Consider the following 19,688-nt stretch of genomic DNA (forward strand, 5'->3'; position numbering starts at 1 on the left):
TGGTTCCCCCCAGCATTCCTGGATTCAGTTCTGGAAGCCCCAACGTCACTAGGTGTGACCCTGACAGCCTCCAATCACCTCCAGGATGGTCTGCCCCCAGCAACTCCGAATCCTCAGCAACTCGCTTTGAGCCACCCACCTGCTGAACAGAGACTCACAGGAAGAGACCCTGGGTCCCCCGAGCACTTCTCAGGAGTCCACCTGTCCACCTCCTCACTATTTTGTAAGAAATCAAATGTATTGTAAAACAAAAAATAATTCTGACCTTCTAAAATTCCAATTCTTAAGGTGCTAAAGATATCTTTGGTCTAAAATAAAGGTGAATACTAAGCATTGGAAACTTCTTGACCTGTGAATGTAACCTTCTTTGAAAAATATGCTGAACACGCTATCAGGATAACTCTCTCTACCTGCTCTCCCTCCTCTTTCCTTCTCCCTTTCCCTCCACTATCAACCACTCTCTCTTCTAAAGTCTAAGTTATTTTGGTAGGTTTTGCTAGTGCAACCGTTTTGATTCTTTAACCTGTATAAGAGGAAGTCACTTATGACTGTCTTTCATTTCCTGAATTATTTCTCGAGTGTTCTGTCCATATAGCTGCTGAAGTGGGGCTCATGTTTGTCAGTCGCCAGGTAGCAGCCTTAGGATAGTGTTGGATATGGCGGTTTCTGCCTTTTCTCTGCATCCTTGACTTTCAATACCTCAGTCCAGTCTTCACCATGACTCTATGTTTGATTTATTATATGAGTTTCTGCCATGCATAATTTAGATGGACACTTTACCCACCAGGTACTCTTTTTAAATATGACTGAGTCTTAAGAAGTCATATGAAGAAACTGAAGGTATGTCTGGAAGTAATGTCTGAAGGTAAGAGGCATGCATTTTACCTCTGGGGTACTTTGCCATTTTGAAAGAATTCCAGAGAAGATTTTACACGAAGAACTTAGAGTTGAAAAAAATTTGCCAGTAATATGTTGTCTTCTATTCTGAATAAAACTGTCATCTATACAACAGATGGAAGCACTGTCTCCCAAAATCTGATCCATTCGGGGGAGAGTATTGCTTCTCCCAGTGAGTATTGTATCTCTCTCTTCAGTTATTCTCTTTATTTTTTAGTTTTTATTATTTTAAATACATTCTCTATACTCTCAGTTTTCCTATAAGTACAATGTACAATGAAATCTCCTCTTCATGTAATTTGAAGACTCATTTCCTTACTGTAAGCCTTTGTTGTTTAGAAGAAAAACCTTTTGATTTACCAAATATTCTGATTTATCTTCCTATTCATGGAATTCGGGCCTACCAGTAACATCCATCCTTCAGAAAGTTATTTTTCTTTCAATCTATCACATTTGTCACTTTTGATTTAAAGTGGGCACCTCAAAACATATGCTTCTTCAGGGGCTGGAGAACAATGCCTCAGGTAGGGCATTTGCCTTGCAAGTAGCCAACCTGGGTTTAATCCCCAGCACCCCATGTGGTCCCCTGAGCCAGCCAGGGGTAATTTCTGAGTGAAAAGCCAGGAGTAACCCCTGAGTACTGTCAGGTGTGGCTCCCAAACCAAACAAATAAAAATCAGGAGCTGGTGTGATAGTTCAGTGAGTATGGCATTTGTTTTGCTCATGGCCAACCCGGGTTCGATCCCCAGTTTCCCATATGATTTCCCCAAGCACCACCAGGAGTAATTTCTGAGTGTAGAGCCAGGAGTAACCTCTGAGCATTGCTGGGTGTGGCAATCCAAAAAGCAATCAAAAACTGTATGCACCTTCGGGTCTTTTAGAAAGTTTGGCAGCTGAGAAATGTCTCCAGTTTCATAAATAAGTCTCCTCATTGCTGACATCACTCTCTTTCAGAGATAGTGTGTCTGTGATCTTGGAACCTACCTTTGCCAAGGTCTCATCATCCAGATGATTCTTCTGAATCACATGTTGAAGTGCAAAATAAATTTTTTCCTGAAGCTTCTGGACCTTCCTTGGTTCAATCAGCCAGGCTCGGTCTGAGAAAGGGAAAGAATAAGACGGGAAAGGAAAGTGAGCTTTGTTTGATGTTACCACCTGTAAGTGTTAGCTTCAGAGCCATTTCAAATTATATGGTCCAAAATTGCTTCTGAAGACATGTAATTATTTACATAAGACAAAAATATTTTATGAGCAAATTATAATGACAGCCATGCAAAAATATGCTGACTACAAAACCAGGGCATGTTGATTTCCTGAACTGGTTCCTTATCTCAATCATTGCCAAAAGGCACAATGGTGCAAATAAACTACTTTATGTTTCTAATTGTCTGGGATTATTTTTCTCTCCATTTGGACATAAAACTGAGGTGTTTTTAAAAATAAAAGTTAGTAATTTGTGCAGAAAAAATTTTATAGAGATATTTTAGATATTTCCTTTTATTATAATTTATACAGCATAGACAAAAATCAATTTAAAAATGTAACTGGCTATTCTTTCTGCATGTAGAGGCTTTTTTTTTAGATTGGTGAATAGGATAATTCTACTTTCCCCTTTCCCCTTCCTACTTTTTCTTTTTCTCCCTCTCTGTCCTTATCCTCTCCTCCCCTTCCATTCTGCCTTCTTTTCTTCCTTTGTTCCTATAAGTTTCAAACAACATAGTCACAAAATTCAACCTAGCATCAATGTCTTAGGTTGGACTTTCAATGAAGAGACATTTAGAGTCTCCAAACACTGAACAAATACTCATGGAAAAGAACTTGGATGCGATCCTTCTAACACAGTTCAGGTCAGGTGAGAAACTCAATTCTGTAATTGTAGACAGGGCCAGGACAAGGATAGCTAACAGTTAAGCAAACCCTTACGTAATCGAGCACAAAGGTCTTCAGTGACAATTGTCACTCAGAATAAATTAAGTTTCCTTCTCTCTCCCTTCCTTAGAGTCTCTGGAGCTTAACAGACAAGTGGCCATTATAGGAAGAACCTGGGGGAAAGGCTAGGATCTCGCATAAAACAGAGTTTACCTAAATCTATTACTCCATTTTGAACATGGTACTGGGTCAACATAGTGAACCAGGGTCTTGGAATTTTTCCCTTTTCATATGTGAGGGGTGACGGTGTATGTGGGGGGACACCTAGCAATGCTCAGGGCATGCTCTTTTTTCTGCACTCAGGGATCACTCCTGGCAGCCTCAGGGGACCCTGTGGGGTACTGGAGATTGATCTGGGTTGACTGCATGCAACCCAAATGCCCTACCCACTGTTCTATTGCTTGGTCTAGTTTTTGGAGTTACTGAAGAGTCTGAATGTGGATATTCTACTTAACTGGATGATTCACTGTTAGGTAACATAAGCCAAATGCCATACTTCTAAACTGAGCAGAATTTTATAGCTTTTCTTTTCTTCCCTGTATTTTCTCAAAATTAAAACAATATTATTTTTTTCTAGGGTTTTCAGGTCACACACAGTTGTGCTTAGGGCTTACTCCTGACTCTGCACTCAAGGATCACGCTTGGCAAAGCTTAGGGGACCATACGTGCTGCTGGGGCTAGAGTCTAGGTTGACTACAGGAAAAACAACTGGCTCCAAATTTATTTCTCATTCATAAGGAACAGGCTTGTTACCCTTCTGAAACAATTATATTTTTGCTTAGGTCTGGTATACTATGTCAAATATTTGTTGGCAGGAATTTACTGACATACTACAAACTTAGAGGACAAACATAGAGGACAGTGAATTTTATAACTCTTCCTTAGAGGAAGCACGAGTCAGAGGGAAACCCCATCTGATCCTTGTTCCGAGTTTTACAGATTTGGATCTGGTCTGCTGTTGGACTATGAGAAAATGATAGAAAGTTTCTAGGGTATGACTGCCACTAGATAGAAATAGCTCTGTCAGCTCTTTTACTTATCTTTATGATTCAAATTCTGGGAAATATAAGTCTTAATTAAAAAAAAAACCTAAACAGCTCTATTAAAAAAATGCGTAGGGTCATGCCAGCAGTGACTGTAAGGAACATAGAATACCAGGGATAAAACCCAGGACCTCATATGTACAAAACATGTACACTACCACTTGGGCCCTATCCCAAATGATTTTATGTGTTCAAATAAATAAATAAATTAAATTTATTATTTTTTTGATGTTGGGAATTGAACCCAGATCACATACATTCAAAGACCCGATAGCTTGATTTGCAACAAATCAGAAAATATAGAGCTATATATAGCACTCCAAGTTATCACCAGTTACTGCCATTGATAAAATAATTAAAATAAAAAACAAACAGAAGTAAATGAAAAATACTCATGATTTCAAAATAAATGACTACAGCCTAATTGATAAAAGTATAGAGGCTAGAACTATATATCAAATATCAAAATGTTATTGAAGGCACAATTAATTACTTAACTTTGTTAAAATATTATCAGCAATAAGTCTTTCTTCAGAGAGCCACCAATGACTCTAGTATCCTTTGCCTAAACAGTTGAGCGAATGATTCTGAATTATCTAAATTCTGATCACAATTTTCATTTGGCATGTACCTTTAAAGACACTTTCAATTGCTATTTGATCTGTGTGTCATGTCTTTCCTTCTTTGAAAATGTGAAGGCACTTTATTTTAGTGTTGAGCTAATCTTTATTATTAAGTCTTTATTATTAAGTCTGACCCTTTTTATTTCCTGAGGTAAGAAAACTGATCAAAAGAATCAAGTCAGATCAATAGTCATACAGATTTCAGGTTACAGTTAAAAATGAATTAGAGCTTGTACTAGAAAATCTGTGTTCACAATGAAATGCTTCCTGTTCCAGGCCTTAGGAGAAAAGCCAATTTTCCCCCATTTGCTGTTCTCACTTCCCTTTAAAGCCTCCAATATTGCTCAAATTTTTTTTTTAAAATAGGTGGTAGCTGTATTTGACTTAACATGATAGATAGAACACTAATTTGGATAGAAAAGCCAGTAAAAGAGGTATTTAAAAGACGAGGAAGTTCATGTTTTGCTTATTGAAATTTCTACGATGTATCTTTCATTTTTACAAGCTCCTCCTTGTTGGACATTCTCCTCTTTGATATAGTTTTTTTTCCCTTTTCTCCTTGAATTCAAAATAGAACTCAGTTCTCTTAACTCAGAGTTATAATACTCAGGCCACTATGCCACTACCGGCTTCAATATGTTAAGGAATATTTGGATTATCTGAATCTGAAGTTACCCTTACCACATATCCAAATCATACTTGGGGACAAAATTAGCCCTCCAAGGAAAGTTCCAATTAAATTAAGACTATTTCACTTTGAATTACCTGAAGATATCAAAATCTTGTTAAAGAAAATATGGTTCTTTAAAAATTTTTCCCGAGTGCCTTGAGTTAAGTAGGTGTAATCTAATTTATATTAGAGATAATGAAACAGGTTGTTAAAAAGACACAGAAACTTCAGAACTCCCTACCTGGAGATATCAGAACAGCAGATGAGAACAAAGCAATCTCCTCCTCGGTCAATTGCAAGGAACACAAATTCTTTGCAAAGTCAAAAGCCTCATTTACTAGGTCATCAGATCCTATAAAAAAGAAGACAAATTAAATAACAGAATGGGATAACAATAAGAAAATTCCCATTATAAAAATTATTTATATATCTGCTTAGATCTATAAATATAGATGTAAATTCTAAGTTTCTAACTGCAAAAAGTTATTTAATAGTAATTATAGAATGAAGAATTAGGCCAACGAGATAATGAAAGTTAACATTGCCAACGAGGAGTAACTGGAAATGTTCATATTCACTGAAATATCTTACTAGAAACATAATATTCAAACCTAACCTTATAAGTTTGTAATTTTGCTAATTAATTTTTTTTAAATAAATGATTTTGATATCCTTTGGTATAGAGAGAAAAGTCCAGAAAGTTTAAAACATCATTATGGGACACAGGACTGTCAGTGACTTTAATTTGGCAACATAGAGGTTTCAGGGGCCTTAATCTGAGATGTTAAGAACCTTCTGATTGAAGTGAGATCAATTTAGTCACTTTCTTGGAAAATTGGGTAAGAGGCTAATATCTATTTTCATCTTCTATCCAATGCTACACATTCTTGGTCACTGTAAATTTATACAAAATAATGTTCATGCCTAGACTGATCCTCATAAATGTTTATTTTATGAAGCTGGAAATATACCCCAGTTGCTTACCAAGGCGTTCCCTCCTTCCTTGAAAATCTAACCTTGGAGATGACATTGGATGTATATCAACTGCACAAGGGAAACAATGCCTGTCCCAATAGACCTGTCGACTACCATATCAACTAACAGCACAAAAGGTGAAAGGTGACGTTTCTGGGCAGGATCTGGAACGAATGGCACTATCATCGTTCAAACCTTTCCTGGCATTAGCCCATCTCTGCTAGTGTTCTTCTTATCCAGGCTGTGCTGATGGATGCAGATGATACATCCATGATGCCCGAGAAGAATGATACACAACACTTCCAACGTTATCCCAGCTCTCCTTCAAGACTGACCTGGGGATAATTTTGTGCAAATAAGCACTTATTCTACATGTGCTCACAGAACTCGATGGATGAACAGGGAGAACAAATGGAAGGCGCATATTTTTTAATTGAGTCAACTCATTTTGGGGGATGTAAACAAGATTTTAAAAGGTTACCCCCATGGACCACCAGAAAGCGACATAATATAGCTTGTGAAAGAGTACAGGCAAAGGTAACAGGATCACTGACCCTATGAGCTGTGTATTCCATACTCGGGAGAATACTACTAAGCTATTAAAAAGAGAAAAATATGGGTAGAACTTGAGGCAAAGATGCTGAGGTCAGTCAGAAACTTAAAGACAATTACAGGATGGTTTCTGTCATATATGTTACATAAATAACCCAAGGAAATGAACTGACAAAATCCCTCTGAATCTGTGAAAAGTACAGCAGTGATCAGAGCAAAGAACATGGGTAAAGGGGTCATTTGAAAGTGTGCTGGCTTTGCTGGTGGGTAGGATTTAGACATACGTAAAGGTGTGAAACGATACTCCTGAAATCTCAGGAGTATTATTACCTAAGGGCAAATCAATAAAACTTGATTAAAAATAAAAAAATATTGATCTACAAAGTATACCTATAATGCATCCCTGTCCTTTCAGAATCAATTTCATTGATTTCCAAATGGTCTTTTCCTTCCTTTCATAGTAGGATACATAACTATATGATCAAAAGAGTTAAATGAGACATTGGAGGCTCACCTACTTCAGCCTCTTAGGCGTGAGGATGTACACGTTTATATTAAAGAACCAACGTGTTACATTTACCAATTCCTATCTGAAAGGGCAGATAATGAAATTGAGTCATCACTGCAGGTAAGCTTACCTAAAGATTTGAACATTTGCATTCCTCCATATTTTCCTTCAAACAGAACAGTGTTGTTTAATGGGTTGAAGGCACGGCACATTCTCACTAAAACCACTTCCAAGCAACCTATAAGTAAAAATGTTTAAAAATATTCATATAACTATAGACTAAACAGACTTCCAAAACCTTTAAAGCACACACCAACACATATGGAAACATGTATGCAAAATTTTCCCAGAATTTCTTCCCTCCTGAAAAAACATATTAAAGGGTCTGCAGAAAAAATATATTTAGAGAATCTGTGCAAAAAGCACAGGCTTTGAAAGCATTAGGCTGTGAGTTTGATCCCAATGTTGCCTGCATTTAGTGAGAGTGACCACTGCAGCTTTGTCAGGGACTCCGGGCACTATAGCAGAGTGTGTGATCTATAGCACCCAGCAGCTCCAGTGCCATCCCCTGTACATCCCACAGGCAAAGATGTGCAAGCACTGTGGTTAGGGTCTCTGACCCCTGAGATCACATGTGCAAGTACTATAGCTAAAGTGCACAACTATTAGCAAGCACCATGGCCCTAATGCAAGTCCCACAATCAAGTACGTGTATGACTTTTGGTCATTGCAGCATCAAGAGCAATAGCAAGAGAAATAGCATGTGTGTGAGCTCTGGTAAAAGCAACAGCAACAAAGGGAAAGGAAAAAATAAAAAAATAACTAGAAAATAATTTTATCAAAAATGAATCAAAAATGAAAACTTCTTGAAGCTTATGAGAGATTAGAGATAAAATTTACTGTTACATGGATGAATCTGGAGAGTAATATGTTGAGGTTTGGCAGAAAAAGAGGGGCAGACACAGAATGACTTCTTGCATATGTGGGCTATAAGGAAACAAAATCGAGGGCTGAAGGGATAGCACAGAGGGGTGGGTAATCCTGAGCATCCTATACGGTCCCCTGAGCACCATCAAGGATGATTCCTGAGTGCAGAGCCAGGAGTAACCCCTAAGAGTGGTCCCAAAACAAAACAAAACAAAAAACAACGAAAAAGGGAGTAGACCCTGAGAACTGTCAGATGTAGTCCCCAAACAAAAGAGCTGGGGAAGTCTAGGCCCTTCACTTTTGCAACTTATTGTTGGGAAATCTTGCTTTCTGCTTCAGTGGTGAACCTCCTCTGCTTATATTTCAGCATACAATGGCATTAGATAGAGATTCTTTCAGTGTGTTTTTATAAGTAGTGAGGTCACTACTTATAGTTGATGTTCTTTGAAATGAAGATTTCTTGGTCAAATAGGTTTGGGGAAAATGCTCAATATTATCTTCCCCCAGAAAGTTATAATCAACACTCGCATATCAAAGACGTGGAAAAGGCCTAACATAAGGAAGCTTGTTCAACTTTGGTGAACACAGCATTTCTCTGAATTCTCTGTTAGACCACGGAGAACAGAATCTTTGCCTTCAGGCGTAGGCAGTTGCAATTTTCTTCAACAGTCCTTCTCAAGGACACAGAAAAGTCCTTGGAACATAGTAAGTGCTAATAAAATATGAATCGAATGAATTAGTTTGCTACCTCTTCCTTCTTCTGTACATTCATTGACTTGCTGAGGAGCTGCTTTTGCCCAACTCTTATGCATTTTGGCATTTTGGAGAGATGCACATTTCCCCCAGGAAACCTAAAAGGTGACAACCAGCAGCAGACGCCACACATTTGCTTGAGGGCATCACATGGGTGTTTTTAGACCTTTGTTTCATTTACTTTTCTTTTCTGCTGATTTCTTTTTTGCTATCCTTAAAGGCCCCAAACTAAAGATTTATTTACAAATACATTTTCTTTGCAAACATTAATTGAAGCAGTGATTTTCTGAAAAAACAAAACAAAACAAAACAAACAAATGGAGCTACTACTTCCCCGAGGCATTTTTTTCCTTTTCCCCCTTTTCCCCCCATGCTCTCCCCCCTACCCTCTCAGCATTTTCCTTAGCTCTTTACATTCCTTATTTTATTTTCTCCTTGCAACTCCCTTCTGGGTGGACTTTAGTAGCCTTTATAATGGGCAAATTATAGAAAGGGTACAAAGGCTAAATATCTTTTTTTAAAATTTTTAAAAAATTTTATTGAATCACTGTGAGATAGTTACAAGTTTTCATGTTTGGGTTACAATCTCACAATGATCAAACACCCATCCCTCCACCAGTGCACATTCCCCACCACCAATATCCCGGGTATACCCCCCCTTCCCACCCTCCCCCTGCCTCTAAGGCAGACAATATTTCCCATACTCTCTCTCCTTTTGGGCATTATAGCTTACAACACAGACGCTGAGAAGTCATCATGTTTGGTCCATTATCTACTTTTGGCATGTATCTCCCATCCTAACTGGTTCCTCCAGCCATCATTTTCTTAGTGATCCCTTCTCTATTCCATCTGCCTTCTCCCCTCCGCTCATGAAGCAGTCTTCCAGCTATGGGGCAATCCCCCTGGCCCTTGTGTCTACCGTCCTTGGGTGTCAGCCTCATGTGATGCTACGCCACACTCCACAAATGAGTGTAGTCCCTCTATGTCTGTCCCTCTCTTTCTGACTCATTTCACTTAGCGTGATACTCTCCATGTTTATCCATTTATAAGCAAATTTCATGACTTCATCTCTCCTAACAGCTACATAGTATTCCATTGTGTAGATGTACCAAAGTTTCTTTAACCAGTCATGTGTTTTAAGGCACTGGGGTTGTTTCCAGATTTTGGCTATTGTGAGCAGTGCTGCAATGAATATATAGGTACAGATGTAATTTCTACTGTATCCTTGGGATATATTCTTTTGCATCCTTGGGATATATTCCCAGAAGTGGTATTGTGGGGTCATATGGAAGCTCAATTTCTAGTTTTTGAAGGACTGTCCGTATTGTTTTCCAGAAAGGCTGGACCAGTCGGCATTCCCACCAACAGTGAAGGAGCATCCCTTTTCCCCCACATCCACTCCAGCATTGGTTGCTTTTGTTCTTTTGAATGTGTGCCAGTCTCTGTGGTGTGAGATGATATCTCATTGTTGTTTTGATTTGCATCTCCCTGATGACTAGTGATGTGGAGCATTTTTTCATGTGCCTTTTGCAAAGGCTAAATATCTGACTTTCATGCTAGATCAGCAGACAGAGGTAGTAAAGAGTTTCTGTATCAATATTTTCCAAGTCCCATGCACTCTGTAGGTCTCAGACTTATAAATGCAAAGAATTTGCATTTGGGTTCACCTCAAGAGTTTTAGATTTCATGAGCCTAATATGATGCCTATGACTCAAAACGCTCAGTAAGTTTAGCCCATACTGTTGATGCAATTTCAAGTTTGGAATTCACTGTTTCTGGTCCTGCTCTTTATTTTATGATTTGGGAACTAACCTCGGGAAGGTCAGTTAAAAATCCTGTATCAGGAATGGCTGATTTTATTTTTTAGAGAGACACAAGATCTCTTTGATTCACATGCTTAAAACGTTGTCGCCCTTTCACCCTGTCCTCAGCCCTTCAAGAGTACTCTCAAATACAGGTGCTCTTTCACGACTTATTTTCACTAATAGTGTGATACTTCTAAAGCTTTCAGTAAAAAGTAGTTTTTATTTATTTAGCTTTGTTTTGAGGCCACACCTGGCAGTGCTCAGAGGCTACTCCTGGCTCTGCGCTCAGGAACTACTTTGATGGGCTTGGGGGACCATATGGGATACCATACCAGGGATAGAACCTGGGTCAGCCATGTGCAAGGCAAGCACCCTACCCACTGTGCTATCTCTCTGGCCCCCCCCAAATTTTTATACTTCTGTCTTGTTCTCTCAGAATGTTAATTGAGAAAAAAACCTATTTATCATTACTTTTTTAGGGGGACTGGGAATCGGGGAGAGGTTGGGAAGAGGAAATATGTAATTATTTTCAGAACTTACTCCTGTGTTTATGCTCAGGGACCACTTTCTCTCTGGCCAAGAATGCAAGCTTTTGAAGCCTAGTGATCATCCTGTAAGAAAGCTCAAGGCATCCATGGAGAGGTTCACATGGGTAAGTAGTGAGACCTCCAGCCCAGTCTTAGCTGAGTTCTGGGATGTTGATCAGCACAAATTGCTAATCACGTGTTGAAACAGTTCACAGCAGTCCACACCATCAATCAATTCACTGAACACCCCATACAACAGACAGGCCATCCCTCCCGAGCCCTGTAATTCAAATAACCTTTGTTGTTAAACTAACTTTGGGGATTATTTATTTAGGTCACATCTGGTGATGCTCAGGGTACTCCTGGCTCTGTGCTCAGAGATCACTGCTGCAGATGTTCACAGGTCCACATGTGGTGCTGGGGATAGAACTGGAGTTGGTCTTGTGCAAGGCAAGTGTCTTACCCTGTACTGTTTCTCCAATACCAAGTTCTGGGATTATATCTATCCAGCAATAGAAAAAATATGTATCACTGTATCACTGTCTTCCTGTTGCTCATCCATTTGTTCGAGCGGGCACCAGTAAGGTCTCCATTGTGAGACTTGTTACTGTTTTTGGCATATCAAATACGCCATGGGTAGCTTGCCAGGCTCTGCCGTGCAGCCAAGATACTCTCTGTAGCATGCCAGGCTCTCCGAGAGGGTCAGAGGAATTGAACCCGGGTCGGCCGCATGCAAGGCAAATGCCCTACCCGCTGTGCTATTGCTTCAGCCCAGAAAAAAATGTAGATCAAATTAATATTTGAGTCAAGCAAGATCGAAAAAGAAAAAACTTCAAGCAAGTATTCTATTTGGTCCAAGTTCAAATGCCAATTTTGTGGTATTGAATATAGTCCTTCCTTTCTCTGAAAAATTACCTCTTCTTCTTCCATATGATTGAAGTAATACAGATTTTGCTGTATCAAGTATTCTATCATAGGTAAACATATGATATATTTCATATATATATGTATATAACAGTGTTATTGTTACTATGCCCAGGATCAGGAAAAATAAGACAAACACCCAGATGGTTCTTATATTCTATTTTCAAAGAGGGACAATTCTTTCTCTCTTTCTTTCTTTCTTTCTTTCTTTCTTTCTTTCTTTCTTTCTTTCTTTCTTTCTTTCTTTCTTTCTTTCTTTCTTTCTTTCTTTCTTTCTTTCTTTCTTTCTTTCTTTCTTTCTTTCTTTTCTCTTTATTCTGTTTGGGTAACAGCAGTGTCAACCACATGCAGTTTCTTGAGCTACTTCCTAAATTATTGCATGTGTGGGGAAGTGTCTGTGTGAGGGGGGCTGGTTAGAATTAGATTAGATTAGATTAGATTACCTTGGCATAGATTGGAATAATGTGGCATTTCTCATGGTGCGTATTGGCTGCAGGCTATCCTCATTAAAATGATTGAAAGTGACCATGGAGGCACAACTCTGCTAGCCCCAGTTTTTCCCCTTGCAAGTAGCTGGTTTTACAGACAGCTCAGCAATTCAACCACCTTGACATGCTAATTACTTGCAGTGCCTGTCAAGCCCGACATCTCAACCTCCATAATGAATAGCTCCACTTTCAAGAAGCAAAAATTGTATTTGACTTCAAAGGGAAAAGAGTGAGTAGCAGGGCACTGTATGACCCAGAATCCCCTTCGGGAGCTGGCCGACAGTTTGGGTGGTAGGAAGGGGCTATGGATGGGAAGGAGGCTTCTCTAGAACCAGCCCAGAGCTAAGGGTTAACCACATCCTGGCCTACAAGAGGCTCCTTCTGCCCCTTCTGGCTTACCTGACTTCAGAAGTAGAATCTGGTCATTCTGACAGAGCTCCATGAAGCCTGTTATCCGCTTTGCAAACTCGACCACATACTGGATGGCGTGCGTGATCTGAATGGCACATTGCTGCCACAGCGCTTCCCTGGACTGCGGGAGAGAAAGCACAGAATGGAGGAGAGTAGAGGGCGCCTGGGGGGGGTTGACAAAATACTCAAGGTGTGCTTACCTGTCACTCAGAGCCTAGTGAGGGACTTTACCTGATGTCTCTAGAAGAGTTATCTTTTCTAAGATTGTTTCTGACATGCTTGAATCGTCCTAGACCATATTTATTATAATATTAGGCTAAAACATGCCATAGTATCTAAAAACAGCTTTAGTTTCTTTTTTCATTTTTCTTTTTCCTTCCAAGTCTCATTTAAACAGGCACAAGCCTTAGTCCATTTTATTAAAAAGACTCTAACAAGGAGGATAACTATGCCATTCACACGCTTCTGTGGGTTATACTTGATAAATACCAAATGAATAATACTTCTATGTCATAGCCTTTTCCCAGAAATTCAGTCGGGTTGTTAATGGTGCTTGATGTTTGGGCCACAGCAGGTAGTGCTCAGGGACTATTTCTGGCTTTGTGGTCAAGGATCATTCCTGGTGAAGCTCAGGGGACCATATGTGTGCAGGGGACCAAACCTGGATCTGCTGCTGTGCCACTATTCTACTTTTTTTGGCCTCAGAAATTCAGTGATTTTTTTTATTAAAGAATTTCAGAGGAAAAGACAAACAATCAAATCACTTTCTTAAATTATACAGTTCAATAAAATATATTTTGATTCTGAGGTCATTTTCTTTAGAATGTGAAATGTAAATAAGAACATTTTTTAATTAACTCTGCTCTTTTCTTCCTATTTATGTAAGAGTGGTAAGATTAAATTTAGTTTTATTGGCAGAAAAAATAGGTATGATATAATCACAATTAGATAGTCACAATTTATATATGTATTAAAATTCAATTCACTAGTGTGTCTGTAATTGAGGATCTCAACCCAAAATGAGTCACCTATCATCATCAACAAGTTCCTTCTCCTCAAAGCTTCTCTAATGAACAGGATGATTTTTTTAATGGATTGGGGTGGAGTTTATATTGTTCTTAAAAATTTGTTCCATAAGGAATTTTTCCAAAAGAAGAAATGTTTTAAGTGCTTTGTTGCATACCCTATGACATAAATTTGAGACAATTATTTTTATGATCTCTCATTTGCTAATGCTCTTTCTGAACCAAAACAGCCAAGAGATGTCCTAATGTCACCCAACATTGTCTCCTTGTTACCCCCATCTTCTCAAAAATAAAAGGCAGTGTTTTTTAATTGGGGTCATGTTGTGTTCTGAAAACATAGATAGGAATATCTGTAGGTTTTTGTTTGTTTATGTTTTGGGGCCACACCTGGAGTGCTCAGGGCTTACTCCTGGCTTTGTGCTCAGGGATCACCCCCAATGGAGCTTGGAAACTATGAGGTCTGGGGGATTGAACCTGGGTTGGCAGCATGCAAGGCCAGCAACCCTACCTGCTGCTTTATCTCTCTGGCCCCTCCATAGATTTTTTTGATTATATCACGACCCATGTGAGGAGGGAGCTATAGGTATCTGGTAGGAGTGATGATCAGGAGAATTGTTAAGCAAACTTGATGTATAGTACATCTCTATTCAAACACTTGTTGAGCCCCAAATCTCAACAGACCCAAAACTGACAAGTCAGAAAGACAAAACAAAAAATTTCTCATAGTTTTCCCGAATACCTTGCTTTGATATGCTTTAATCTCTTCATAGGTGTGGGTCTGCCACGCCAGCTGGTGCAGTTCCTCCATGGTGTACTGACATGTCTCCAGGTGGGACTTAATGATGTTCTGTGCAATTCGATCTATGAGAAAGAATATCTGTTTGTGGATTTGTGCAGGAAATCCCACTCTGCTCAAAGAGAACGACTATTAGTATGTTTGGAAGGAATACCTCTTGGAGATACTGCAACTGTATCAGAGTGCTTTTAAGACCAAAATCTAGTTTTGAATCTCTAGGCATTATTTATTTGATTATTTTATTTTATTTTTTAATTTAAAAAAATTTTTTTTATTGAGTCACCATGTGGAAAGTTACAAAGTTTTCAGGTTTAAGTCTCAGTTATACAATGCTCGAACACCCATCCCTTCACCAGTGCACGTATTCCACCACCAAAAATCAAAGTATAGCTCCACCCCGTCCCCCCACACCCCTAGACCCCCCCTAACCTCCCCCCCCTCGTGTAACTGATAAATTTCGCTTTACTTTTACTTTGATTGCATTCAATATTTCAACAAAACTCACTATTATTGTTTGGAGAGTCTCCCCCCTAAAGTCGGACCTGCTGAAAAGGAAGCATTTGATAATTTGTTTTCCATTGCTGAGAATGAAGAAGTATGAGGTCAACTGACCGCACTTAGCAGCCTCACGGTTTTGGGTTTCTGTATTTTAGTATTTTAGTAACTAAGTCCAGAGAAATATCTGTCAGAAATTGCATCACTGCCAACTTGTACTTCTCAGTTATATTATGTTCCACATATGACTGCAATATTTCTCTAGGCATTTTTAAAAAACCAATTTACAGTCTTAATAAAAATTCATTGCTTCCCCCTTCCATAAATTGGTCAAAAATCTGGGGATTAACAGCTGTAAAGTGTTAAATTAATTTATTGTTATTGGTTTTTAATTGAAAAAACTTAGGGCCAGGATGATAGTACAGTGGATAGAGTGTTTACTTTGCCTTGCATGTGGCTGACCCAGGTTCCATCCCTGTCATCCCATAGGGTCCCTCGAGCACTGCCAAGAGTAACTCCTGAGTGTAGAGCCAGTAATAACCCCTGGGCATTGCCAGGTGTGTATGACACTCTGACCTGCACTCCCAAATGAAAAAATATATATGTATATAATATACACACAGACAGTAACTGGCTATATCTGATGGTGCACAGGCTACTCCGGACTCTGCCAGGGCTTGGCCCTGGAAGAGCTTAGGAACAGTGTGCATGCACTGAAGCTGGGATCCTGCAGGTAAACCGTCCGCTCAGCCCCAGACATTGGGGCAATTGTTTACTTTTAAATCTGAGCTGTAGTGATAGTACAGGGGTAGGGGCTTGACTTGCCCACGACTGACCAGGTTTGATCCCTGGTAATCCCATATAGGGTACTCTGAACCCTGCCAACTGGCAGAGCCAGGAGTAAGGCCTGAGCATTGTCTTGTGGGGCCCAAAAGACAACAACGAAACTACAACAAAAAGTTCTGAGCTGCTCTCTCAAGCATGCATTCTTCTCTCTTGATCATGCACTATTTTTCTTTTCCCTCATGTCTTAGTAAGTTTTGTTCCTTAAATGTTTAAAAACTATTCTTTTCAGTCCCCTTTCACCCCCCAACCCCCCCCCCCCCGTGTGGCTACACCTGGCAATACTTAGGGGTTACTCCTGGCTCTGCACTCAAGAATTACTCCTGGTGATGCTTGGGGGATCCTATGGGACTCTGGGAACTGAACTCAGGTTGACCAAGTGCAAGGCAAGCGCCCTACCTGCTCTACCATCTCTCAAGTTCCTTCATTAAAAACTATCTTGCTTCACACACATACATACACACTCAAGCTCACATTAAATAAAATGCAAATCACCACATTTCTTTTTTATGGAGGGATGTTATATTATCCTTTCTAGTTCATTTCTATTTGGGGGCCACACTTGGCACTGCTTGGGTTCTACTCTTGGTGTTGCCTAGGGGACTATGTGATGCCAGAAACTGAATCTAGGTCTCTGCACACCAAGGATGTGTTGAGCCCTTATGTTTTTTATTTAATTAATTAACTAATTTTACATAGTTACAAAGCTGTTCATGATCAGGCTTAAATCATATGATGACCCAACACCCATCCCCCGACCTGTGTCCATTTCTCACCACCAATGACCCCAGTGTCCCTCCGACTGTCCTCCCTGCACATCCTGCCTCTATGGCTCTATGGCAGGCACTTTCTTTCCCCTGCCCCCCACTCCTTCTCTCTCTTCTTCTGGGCACATGGTCTGCAACACAGATACGAGAAGTTATCACGTTTGTTCCTTTACCTACTCTTGGCATGCAGTTCCTGTCCAGAGTCCTCATTTCCAACCATCTTTGCCTTACTGGTCCCTTCTTTATCCCAACTGCTTCTCCCCCAGCCTCTGAGGTAGGCTTTCAATTGTAGAATAATCCTCCTGGCCCTTGTTTCTTGTTTCTACTGTCCTTGGGTATTAGTCTCATATTATGGTTTTTTTTTTTACATTCTACAAATGAGTGAAGTTATTCTATGTCTGTCTTTTCTCCTTCTGACTCATTTCACTCGGCAGGATACTCTCCAGGTCTGTCCATTTGTAAGTGAATTTTACAACTTCATTTTTCCCAACTGCTGCATAGTATTCCATTGTGTAGGTGTAGCCCTTACATTTCTATATGATTTTTTTAAAGTTTAATAAGTATAAGATGAGCACATAAATATCAAAGTAAAAATAAACATAACCAAAACTTTGGATCAACAAATCTTTTGGACCTTTAATCCCCAATGAGTTGCATTTGGTAGTGTATTTCAGAACTAATCATTTTGGCTGTTGGCGAGACAAAAGTTGAGTGACAGAACCAGACATAACACCCCTTCTTACAAACTTGCTTTGGGTTCTATGAAGTAGGGTAGATCTAGTAGGAAGTACCTTATAATCCAATATTGTATTTGAGTACATGTAGAAAGTGGCACTTTGGAAAACAGTACACAGGAATTTGTATGGGAGAGGTGAGTTGAATGACAATGACCACATTTTCTTTATGGTTTTAAGCCACATTTGGTTACTCTCAGGGCTTATTCCTGCTCTGTGCTCAGAGATCACTCCCGGAGGGGCTCAGGGACCATAAGTGGTCCCAGAGATCAAACCTGGGTCGGTCATATGTAATGTAAGCATCTTACTGGCTGTTATCTCCCTGGAACTAATCTGGCATCAAGGCTGCGTTCTTTCTAGAGAGTCAGATCTCATTTTTCTGGGATAACTCTCAAAAGCAATTTTTGTGGAGAAGGCACACACTGTGTGTTTGCTTGTGACTCTGTGCAAGAGGTCACTTTTGGTGGTTCTCAAGGGACCATGAGCAGTGCCAGTGATATAACTGGGGCTGGGAGTAGGTAGGTAAAGCAACTGTATTTTAACCTTGTAAGGTTTTGTATAAATTTTATGAAATAAATTGAGTTTTAGTGTTGTAAAAAATTTAAGAAACATTTAAGCAAGAAATCTTACATAACCACTTTCTGGAACATTAGTACTATGGAACAAATGGAAGTTAACATTATTATTAGGAAATTCAAATTTTTCTTGAATATATTCCAATGTAGAAAAGGAGTAAGAATTATTCTATGTATCATATTAAAATAGGTTGGCATGTCATGGTTCATCATTTTTCAATTTTATTTGAGCAGTCTACTTAGAATCTAAAAATATATTTTTCACTAGGTATGTAATGAGAACAAAATTTTTGTAGTGAGATAGTTTTCAAACCTTTACCCTAGTGTAATTTTCATTTTCAAACATATGCTGATTTGTCAGTATTTGGCAGGTGTCAGGTTTGTAAGCAAAACTATAGCTGCCAATCAAAACTACATTATGAAAAGCTGTATATTTTTTCATGACATCTCCTGGAACTGTTGAACAAGGTAAAAGAATTCTCTGGTATCATGACACTAAAATAAGTTTCTGTGGAATATGAGGAACGAACACAATAAAGACATGAACAGGTTAAGCAAAACTGAAATTAAATCTGCACTGATGTGTTAGGATTCAGCTGAGGTATCTATTCTGTGGCAAAAGTTTTCCTGCTTTCCTCTATCATCATGCAGAAAAGTGACTACCACTGTATCTTGATTTTTCTTCTAAAAGTACTTCTATTCCAATCCAATGTACATTGTGGTTATCTGCATGTTCTGTTTGTCCTACACCCTTCAAGATTGTGAAATCTTTCAGAAATAAACAGCAGAACATACATAATCCCTTTGCATATTAGTTTAGCAACTTTTTGATGGTTTTAAGCACACCTGTCTCTGCTCTAGGCTTATCTCTGTCTATGCTCAGATACTCCTGGACGTGCTCAGAATCATCTGTGGTAGCAGGGATCGAACCAGGTAAATTGCATGCAAGGCAAGTACATTTCCCACTAATTTGACCACTTCTTAAAGAAACTATTATATACCAATTTGAGGAATAGATTAAAAAAAAAGACATTCTTTATAAAAATTATCATAATAACATCAAGGATCATATGAAATGTTCTGAGTTATTGTGGGAATACAAATAATGAAATATTTAACTCAGTTGGGGTGAAAAGTGGGTACAAAAAAACCCCACAAATTACTGTCAACCTAGAGATGAGTAGGAGTTTGAAGAGAAAGCTGTACCTCAGACACCACAAAGGCAAGAGTGCACACACATGCAGCACACACACACACTCACAAATATACACCAAACCATATGTTACTTCTTATTTAATAAAATCACTGTCTTGATTGTAGACTTTAACCTGTTTTGATTTTAGACCTAAACCTGGAAGAGAGGTATATTGAAACCCAATATTTCTAATCAAATAATAGATTTGTAACTGTGTATATCAAGT

The 19,688-nt window shown here is 39.1% G+C and overlaps 1 protein-coding gene across 1 annotated transcript in view; it reads right to left on the reverse strand.

The window, feature by feature from the left end:
* The window catches only part of RORB (RAR related orphan receptor B), a 236,070-nt gene that overhangs the window by 20,579 nt on the left and 195,803 nt on the right, over positions 1-19,688 (reverse strand). The window contains exons 5-9 of the mRNA XM_055136616.1: positions 14,797-14,918; positions 13,021-13,153; positions 7,328-7,435; positions 5,404-5,514; positions 1,882-1,994 (exon numbers count right to left, since the gene is read on the reverse strand). Of these exons, the coding sequence (XP_054992591.1) occupies positions 1,882-1,994; positions 5,404-5,514; positions 7,328-7,435; positions 13,021-13,153; positions 14,797-14,918 (587 nt within the window). The remainder of the gene's footprint in view (positions 1-1,881; positions 1,995-5,403; positions 5,515-7,327; positions 7,436-13,020; positions 13,154-14,796; positions 14,919-19,688) is intronic.

This window comes from Sorex araneus, chromosome 1 (assembly GCF_027595985.1).
Source record: "Sorex araneus isolate mSorAra2 chromosome 1, mSorAra2.pri, whole genome shotgun sequence".
In the NCBI taxonomy this organism is placed as follows: Eukaryota; Metazoa; Chordata; class Mammalia; order Eulipotyphla; family Soricidae; genus Sorex; species Sorex araneus.